Raw genomic sequence first — 10,319 nt, 5'->3', positions numbered from 1 at the left:
GCGTTTTGATTTTGTATTTTTATGTGACCATGTATCCGGAACTTTACTCTACTCGAAATGGAGGGTAAGTTTATATTTTTTATATCGATATGTTTTGAAACCAGGGTAAAAAAATTCAGTAAATATGTTGTGTTTGAGGCTAGAATCATCATGCAATTTTGCCTGCAAAACAAAAATGTATTATTGTTTTCATAGGCATAAATATTTGTTCTGTCCCTTATAAGGGACTCTATGCAAAATAGACGATACTCAGTATAATTCGTAGTTCGTATTTTGCAGATTATCTCTGCATGAATTGCAGACATTATTTGAAGAAAATGACGGTGAAGTTCAACAAAATCTTGATGTTTACATTGGAATTCCTGATGACCTAGGCGAAGACACAGAAGAAGACAGCGACAGCTCTGATGATGAGCATATCGGAGATGTAAATCGCTTATGCCGTGGAATACTTCAGCAGAATTGTGAAGTATTCCGAAGAAGTATATTAAGAAGAAGAGCCAGAAAACAAAATGATTTTGACGAAGAAGATCTAGTTCCTCTAGCCCAACTATTTCCAAGGGTCTAGTCTAAGGGTTTATCTCGTCAAACCTATGAAGCCCCACCTAATAAACAAGATGATTTTGATGAAGAAGATTTAATACCTTTAGCAGATCTGCTTTCTAAACCTGGGTCAAGTATAAGTCAAGGCAATTTTTCAACCCCTAAACGTAGAAAGCTATACGAATAGAACGCAGATCCCTCCATTTTTTCTATGAATATAAACTGTGTGCCACGAGAGCCATCTCAAGAAGCAAAAGAAGCCGAAAATCCGTTAGATTTTTTAAAACTGTTTTTTGATGAAGATCTTACCTCGAAAATTGTTGAGGAAACCAATAAATACGGCGAACAAAAAAATAAGGAGCTAAATTTCACAAAAGAAGAGTATGAAAGCATGATACCCTACTATGGCAAACACTATGCCAAGCAGTAGATCAAGGGCAAGCCGATAAGATTCGGCTTCAAAAACTGGGCTCTATGCAGTAGTAATGGGTACATGATTTCTTTTCAGATTTACACTGGCACATCAGACGCAGAAAAAGTTTTTGGTCTTGGTGGAGACGTGGTTATGTCCTTACAAGATAAAGTGCCTTCTAACCAGGGATATATTTTTTTTTTGATAATTATTTTGCAAGCCTGAGTTTACTGAACCATTTCTCGGAAAATAAAATTTGCGCAAAAGCAACAGTAAGAGAGATTCGAACGATAAAGTGTCCATTTCCTGAAAGTACTTCATGGAAATCAAAACCAAGGGGAAGCCACAGTTTTGTTTCTTGTGATAACGTTACTTTTGTACAATGAAAGAACAACAAGGTTGTGATATTGGGTACCAACTTCGAAAGTAATGACATTGTTACCACATCTAGATGGTGTAAGGAAACTCATCTCAAATGACTGGGTACTTATGAAAAAGCTAAGACCAAATGATGCAAATTGTGCCTCCTTACTGGAATTTCGGAGGTATATCGCACTAAGTTTTTTACAGTCCTTTGGTAAAAAACCAAGTAGAGGAAAAACTACGCTTCCAGTTCATAAAACCTCTAGACTTGATAATATAGGACATTTAATTCGGTACAATGAATCTGATCGAAGGTGCCAAGTATGCAAGAAGAAAAGTAACTTTATATGTTTAAAATGTGACAGTGGACTTCATCCAAAAAATTGTTTTGAAAATTACCATATAAACTAAATAATATTAATTTTATGTATTTTATGCATGGAGTCCCTTTTGAGGGACGGATCATAACACACTAATAAAAACTAATATTTGATTTTTGTATTTTTTTTATATCTTATTTAAGTCATTTAACTAATTCATAAAGAAAAAATACATAAAAAACAATTTTTATAAGTTCATGCACTAATGGGTTAAATTACTTAAATATACTATAGAATTAAATGATTTAATATATTTGGCGTGTACTGTTTCCTACAAAAAAACAAAAAATATAAGGTTCAGAAAGACTCGCATGCTTTTACGACGATAGTTGCTTATCAAGACTAGATAGTTTATACTTTCCTTTTTCTTAATAATGCTCTTGAAAACATATTTTGCAATAAAAAAACGCGAAGTAAGCAGTAGAAAGTTAAATGATAAAAAAAAAGGATGTCACTTATTGACTTCTTCAGGACAAGGCACCCAAGAAAATTAACGACAGAAGAAAACTTATAGAGGAAAAGTAGCAAACAAAGAATTTATTTAATTAGCTCTAGTACCTTCGGTTTTGAAGAAAAACCGACAATAGGAAAATATAGCATCTAAACTAAGGAAGCATATATAGTACAGGCAATATAGGTGTCGAGGTAGAACAAATTAGAGACAAGCTAATTTTTTTTTAATGTGTAGGTAAAGGCCTCTAGAATAACATATTAAAAGTCCCATTCGATCAAACTATGACAAATGTTATAAAAATGTCCGCCATCTTGTTTTTTTTTCATTTTCATAGAATAACTTTTTTATTTATGTTATTATCGAAAGTTACGCAGATACCTAATTTTTAGTACTTAAAGAGACGCATCTTTTGATGTATTAAAATATATTTTAGCTCAAAAAATAAAAAAGTTACAAATTTTCTAAATAATGGTACGAGCAAAAAAATTAAAATTTTGAATGAAAAGTAAGTTAAGTAAAGATTTTACTTGCTGATTATAAAAACTCTGTTATGTCTTTATCCTCCAGTTCAAAAATAGCATTAGTACAATTTATTCCACAATATTGGCCATATTTTGGGGAACACTTAATCCCTAACTTTTTGCAAGAACAATTCCGTCGACAAGTACGTAGTTATTTACCTGTATGGGAACATGGCCAAATTATCCTATTTCTGGTGCTGCTGGTTAAAACGCTGGTTAAAATGCTGGTGGTTAAAACGTTATTGTCAGGTGAAATACACATTATCCCGCCCATCACATGAAATGTACAAAGTCCATCTAATGTCCGAAGATTAAAGTCAATATTGTCATAAATAAATTGAAGAAGACACTCATTTGAAATATCCTCTGTATAGGTTTGTGTTGCCGCATTCTCAAATTTCAGACACTCAGAATATGAAACACAAACTCCAAGAGATGAAAGTATATCAATTAAATATTTTGAGCCATATTTCCTATGTAGCTGTACACCAAGTCCAAACATTACAGGAGAGACATACGATTTAACTCTTACCAATGAAATAATAAAATTTTGAAGTGCTTTAATTTTTTTTTAGTTGTTGAAGCTTTTTTCTTATTATTTACAATTAACTCATTAAGGAACATATTTAATGAATCAGGAACGGCATCTTGTCCACCTAACTTAATTTCGTCGAGAAAAGGGTATTCATCGGTTGTACATACCATAGATATCTTGTCTCAAAATTTGTGCTGCAGTTTTTAAAATTCTTGTGCGTTTTTTTTGGGGTGATACAAACGTTTTCGAATGCCGTTTGCATTATATCACTTACTGGCCTTCCGAGTTTTTTATTGGACGACGATTTTTTAAATCTCCAGTAGCAAGATACATGGTATCTTGCTTCAGCTGCAATAAGATCGTTTTCTATACATATCCTATTATAAACTTCTTTTCCCCAGTCGTTATTTCTATTCGTGGCTTGTTCTGCTACAGACGTTTTAAAGTTAATTGTAGACACTACGCGGAAACTATCTTGCTTAACGTTTAACACCTTGGCACAAAGAAACAGCAAGTTTTAAAATCAAAACACTGGTGGCTTAACGAGGATCGCAGCATTGATTTTGAGCATTGTGGGGTATCAGTGGCATTATCACAAATTCGTTGGGATTTTTTAATATTTGACGGATGAGTATAATTCTTTCTGCAATCCTTATGAACTACTAAAGAATCCACAGATTCAAATGTTTGCCACTTGCAGTCACCGTGAAGTTTGCTGGCGTTTATAAGTTTTAGAAAGCCTCTTTTCCATACCACTACTAGAGTCTTAGAAGTACCTTTTTCACTGCATATTGCACATTTGCTTTTCTCCATTTTAGTAAGTCACTAATACAAAATAACAAAATAACGCTACAACCAAAATTGCACGAATTCTTTTTGTTATGTTTTAGATGAGCAAATATCAACTACATAACCTTTTAATACATTGCTTTGCACCTAAATTGAATAGATACCTGTTATATTCATTAGTAATGGCTATTAAATCATATATTTTATTTTTTTTTTATAGTAAAAATATATATTTTCATACTATATATTAAAATAATGGAAAAAATTTTAATGGTATATTATCCATTTTTCAATTCTTAAAAAAAAGTACTCTTCATAAAAATTCAATTTACTGAGATATTAACAAAAAATGATAAAAAACAAGATGGCGGCCATTTTTTTCATACTTGCCATACTTTTGCCAAATGGGACTTTCAGTATGTTATAGTACACGTTTGTATGAATTCATATACACAAAAACTAGCTTGTCTCTAATTTGTGCTACTTCACCCATTGTAAGCTGATTATGTTTCCTGTGCTAATACTATATACCTTTGTGATACAATATGTTGCCACCTGCTATTTACATTGCTTGTTAGGATCTTTGACAAGTTTAAGTAGGTTATTTGACAGATAAGCAAAATAAAATATGTCTGGCAGTGACATATTTATCTAGTTACGAGTATGTATAACGTACACACAAGTTAAAAAAATTAATTTCCAGACTAGCTAAAAATAATAAGGCAAATGTTGAAAGCAAAAAATGGATAATATTAGCGAGATATATCACGTTACAGTCATTAATTATTTAAGTTTAATCTAGAAACATATCTAGCCTAACACCTGCCTAAATTGGGTACGTGACGTACTTTAGGACTTATATATAAAGTAATTAGGCACTCATTAGTAGACTGCTTTATGCAAAGCGCGGATATCTCGCTAATTTTAAATTTTACGTGACGAAAATAAATACGCTGCGTTTTGATTAGGGTTTATTAGTCTTGAGACTAATAAAATTTATATTATAATTAATACAAATTTGCTCGCTGCCTTAGGTTTCGATGAACCTGGAAGCAACGAAGGATAATGTTTTTTTTTTCACTAAAAATTAAAAAGCAAATAAAAATAAATTATTTTGGATTTTTAAATAATAACGAAAATGTTGCAAATCTTAATGTAAGTCGAAAACTAATAGGAATTTTGCATTACGGTTAAAAGGTAATTATTTTGTTTACAATTGCAATAAACCTTTCTAAAATAGTATTTTGGACACTTGGAATAGCTCAAATAGCTGAGCAATAATTACAATTTGCCAAGCAACATCAGCCCTCTGTTTAGATTATGTATATTATTATGTTCAGATATGTATTCTAAATTCAACGAGACCATTCGCAAGGTCGTAGTTCTCATATTAGCCGAGATATTGTATTTTTGGGCTCATAACGAGGTCGAAAAATTACTTTTTCTGAATTTTCAGTGCTCTCATTCCCTTAGTTCTCGGATCCTATTATTCTATACTCGGTGTTCTTATGATGTACATGATCGCAATAAGGCGTTGGTATAGTTAGTTCGATTTTGAGAAATTTCAATTTTTGATGAACAAATTTGATACAAGGATTAGCAAATTTATTTAAATAACAAATAATAATTGCGCTTTACCAGATATCATCTATTATGTCAATTGAAAAATAATTGAAGAACGTGTCAAAACACAGCCTATTCAAGCAATCAAAGCCTTCTATGCTATTTTTATTGATTAAATGCGTTTATTTATATTCGCGTCCAGTCCGAATATATTATCTTGATTATTTACTACGTAGGTAGTCCGCCCCTGGCTACCAACCGTGCACCATATTTAAAGACCTAAATATAAAATTAAAAAACCTCGCGCTGCCAAACCCTCCCCGACCCCGTCGGTCTCTCTCTTATTCATTCGTTTCTGGTGCACCGTGCCGTCCACTTCGTTTACGCCGCGCTGTACGATTTCGACACGTGATATTTGTGTATTTTGACTATTTTGCAGTTTAACTGGTTTATTCGGTTTGATTCAGGTGAGTCAGGATCTTTCTGATTAGTTCTCACATAGGACATTTCTTTGTAGATCGACCATTATGGGAAAACATAAAAGAAAAGATAAAAGTAGGTCAAGGTCGAGGGGTAGAGCTCGTTCCAAACGCTCTTTAAGCAAGGAATATGGCGACCTACGTCGACACCGGAAAATATCTAGGCTTGAGAGAGAGAAAGAGAAGGCGCACAGGTCGCGGTCTCGGTCAAGTTCTAGAAAAAGCAAAGGTTCCTCGAATGCGATTAGGAAAATAAAAACACATGGCGGGAGATCTCGTTATCGCGCTCGTCGTTCTCCGAGTGAGACGAGTGTGCGTAGGGATCGGATAGAAAGGGACAGACGAAGCCATGATAGTGGGAGTCGCAGCCCGAGTGTTGCGATCTCGCTTTATAGTCGGGGCCGTACGTCGCGTACTACGGCGCACGATTCGAGGTCTCGTTCTGTAAGCCATTGCTTAGATACAGAGAATATTATCACGGACACAGGTCCGGCTCAGGGAAAAAATGGAATTTTGATAGAAGATGACTCTCCGGTCTTAGTTTTATCTGAGGATACTCTACTATCCGAGGAGACAAGAAACATGCTGGGCCCGGACCCTAGCAGTGTTAAAAAGTCTAGTTTTAAATTGCACCCGGCCGTTGAGGCAATATGGTCATATATTTTGCCTTTTGGCCTATCCAAAGAAGAAACCGACGAGTTTCTTAAAAAATATGAAATGCCGGAAAATTGTAAGCTTTTATTGCCTCCCAAAATAAATCCGGAGATTGAAGCCGGCATGAATTCTTTATACGCTGTTAGAGACCAGACTCATACTGGGTACCAAGCTTTACTTAGCCAATCTCTTTACGCGTTAGGTCTAGCTTTAAACGCCCTTTTGGGGGACGATTTAAAAATGCCGAAAGAGTCAAAAGAAAAAGTTTTGGTTCCAGTGGCGGACGCTGGTCGCATTTTGTGTAACCTTTTTAACTCAATATCCAATAAAAGGCGTCAATTAATTACTCCTATGATGAATAAACAAATAAAAAAGTTGGTAGACAAAATACCACCTGGAGAATTTTTATTTGAAACCAATTTAGGGGAAAAAATTCAGGCTTTAAGGGCCATGGAAAAAGTTGGCAGGGAAATACGACCAGTACCTGTCACGCGGTTTACCCCTCGTGCACAGCCCTTTATCCCCGGAACTTCAGAAAAGAGGAGTGGGGGGGGAGGAAATAAACCTTCCACGAGTGCACAGGGAAACAGAGGACGCCCGTTCCATTACAGAAGGGAAATGAGAACACAGAAAGGGCGACCTTCGACATACAAAGCAGCTCCTCAAAAGAAGCGCTAGAGGTAAGTTATGATGAAGACGTCTTTGCGGGGCGCTTGTCACGGTTTTTACCTGCTTGGAAAAAAGTGACCACTAATTCTATTGTCTTATCTTGGATAAAAGGTTACAGGATTGAGTTTTCTAAAAAACCTCCTTTTAACTATAATAGTCATATAAGCCATAAACTTTCTGTTAGCGAAGAAGCTCTTATGACTTCGGAAGTTGAGAAGCTTCTTAGAATAGGCGCTATCAAAAAATGTAAAGCTTGTCCTGACCAGTTTATTTCCTCAATTTTCCTTGCAGACAAGAGTAATGGGAAAAAACGTTTCATTTTAAACCTTAAAAGCTTAAACAATTTTGTAATTGCCCCACATTTTAAAATGGAGGATTACAGAACTGCCTTAAAACTAATAAGTTGTGGTTCTTTTATGACCACAGTTGATCTAAAGGATGCCTATTTTTCAATTTTAGTGCATCCTGATCATCGCAAGTACTTAAGATTCTATTTTAAAAATTGCCTTTACGAATTCACTTGTATCCCTTTTGGTTTATCATCGGCCCCCTTTTGTTTTACAAAATTAATGAAACCTGTACTTTCTCTTCTGCGCAAAAAGGGCATTTTGTGTATAAATTATTTAGACGATTTTCTCATTCTTGGAGACCCTTTTGATAGTTGTCTAGAGAATACTAGAGTTCTTATTGACTTATTAAGATCTCTGGGCTTTATTTTGAATAGAGAAAAAAGTTGTCTTTCCCCAAGCACTGTTCAAACCTTTTTGGGGTTCGTTTTTGATACTAAGTCAATGAAAATCGAACTACCTATGAAAAAGAAGGAAATCGTATATAATTTATCACATATTTTTAGAAATAAAGTCACTTGTAGGATTCGGGAATTAGCAAAATTCATCGGTATTTTAATTTCTGCTTGTCCCGCCGTGAAATATGGTTGGCTATACACCAAATTTTTAGAAAGAGAAAAATTTTTAGCTTTGTCCCGAAATAATACGAATTTTGATGCGTTAATGCCCCTCTCCTCCTTTTTGCATAATGATCTCAGCTGGTGGAGAGAAAATATATTCAAATCTTTTAACAATATTAAAAGTGATAATTATAAGCAAGTAATTTTTACCGATGCGTCTTTGACCGGATGGGGGGCATGCTGTAATGGGGAAAAGACCCATGGTTTTTGGTCTGAACAGGATAAGAATGGCCATATTAATTATTTGGAATTGCTTGCCATATTTCACGGCTTAAGATGTTTCTCAAAGCAACTTTTTAATTGCAACGTTTTGATAAGATGCGATAACACCACTGCCATATCGTATATTAATCGCATGGGCAATATTCAATACCCAAAACTTTGCTCTCTAACTAGAGATATATGGCAGTGGTGTGAGAGCAGAAACATATGGATTTTTGCATCCTATGTGAGTTCAAGCGACAATTACGAGGCTGATCTCGAATCCCGACAAACAAATCAAGATTCTGAATGGTCATTATCTGACGACGCTTTTCAAACAATCGTGAAAACTTTTGGACAACCTGAAATAGATATATTTGCCTAGCATATAAATAATAAATGCACGGATTATATATCATGGCGAAGAGATCCTGGTTCAGTTATGGTAGATGCATTTACCGTGAACTGGAACAATTTATATTTTTATGCTTTCCCTCCATTTAGCCTTTTGTTGAGGGTATTACAAAAAATAATTCAAGATAAGGCAGTAGGTATTATAATTGTGCCTCTTTGGCCTTCACAGCCTTGGTTTCCACTTTTTTTCAGGCTGGTTGTGGGGAAAGAAATTTATTTTGAACCGTCTAAAAAACTATTATCTTCTCCTTCCAGCCAGTCGCATCCATTAGCTCATCATCTTACCCTGGTGGCCGCCAAATTATCGGGTCTTCATTTGAACAAAGAAACGTCCCCAAAATAGCCATTGAAACTATGATTTCTTCGATTGCCGACTCCACTTTAAAACAATACGATACTACTTACCGTTTATGGTGGCAGTTCTGTTTAAGAAGAAACCTGTCACCTTATAAAGCTTCCAATCATGAGGTTCTCACTTTTCTACAGACTATTGCAGAGGAACATAATTATAAATTTGGGTCGTTAAATTCTCACAGGTCAGCTCTTAGCCTTATTTCCTATAATGATCTTGGAGCTGACCCTATAATAAAGAGATTTATGAAGGGCATTTCTCGGTTGAGACCTTCTCGACCAAGGTATACCAATACATGGGACCCCCAGTTAATTTTGTCTTACATCGAAGAACAGGCAGAAAACTCGACTATGCAACATCTTTCTCAAAAGTTGATGACAATGTTGGCTTTGATCACCGGGGGCAGGCTGCAAACTATATCTCTTATAAGATTATCCAACGTAATAGAAAATTCTGAGGGAATTCAGATTAATATTACAGACCCGATTAAAACATCTGGGATTGGTAAGGACCAGCCTACCCTTCATATACCTTTTTTCAAGGAAAAGCCACTGTTATGCGTGGCAACTACGTTAAAAACTTACATTGTGAGGACCCAGCCTTACAAAAAGCCAGATCAAGATTTAATTTTGCTAACCCTTAAAAAGCCATACAAAACGGCCAGCAAGCAAACGGTGAGCAAATGGGTGAAGCAAATGATGTCATCAGCTGGGCTTGACACATCAGTGTTTAGGCCCCACTCTACACGGCATGCATCTGCTTCTGCTGCCTTAAGGAAAGGAGTGACTTTGGAAACAATCTTCAAGACTGCGGGATGGTCAAATCAGTCGACCACCTTTGCTAGATTTTACAATCGTCCGTTATCCAATACAACGGATTTTGCCAGGGCGGTTTTAAACATTATTATTTAGTTTAATATTATTTAGCAATGCTACTTACTTATGGTTTGATATTTTGTAAAGCCATCAAGGAAAATACAGTTTATTTTTGTAAAACAAATGTTCCTTTTTTCCATGTTTATTC

General features: G+C 35.2%; 1 protein-coding gene across 1 annotated transcript; it reads left to right on the top strand.

Moving 5' to 3' along the window:
* Positions 1-5,924: 5,924 nt before the first annotated feature.
* LOC126740185 (uncharacterized) lies at positions 5,925-9,330 on the top strand. Its single transcript, XM_050446116.1, has 2 exons — positions 5,925-7,373; positions 9,200-9,330. Exon 1 carries the CDS (start codon positions 6,088-6,090, stop codon positions 7,369-7,371), a length of 1,284 nt encoding a protein of 427 aa, XP_050302073.1. The 5' UTR covers positions 5,925-6,087; the 3' UTR covers positions 7,372-7,373; positions 9,200-9,330.
* The last annotated feature ends 989 nt before the right edge of the window (positions 9,331-10,319 follow it).

This window comes from Anthonomus grandis, chromosome 9 (assembly GCF_022605725.1).
Source record: "Anthonomus grandis grandis chromosome 9, icAntGran1.3, whole genome shotgun sequence".
NCBI lineage: Eukaryota > Metazoa > Arthropoda > Insecta > Coleoptera > Curculionidae > Anthonomus > Anthonomus grandis.
Note: the sequence above shows the minus strand (reverse complement) of the source record. Positions and strands in the feature narration are given on the sequence as shown.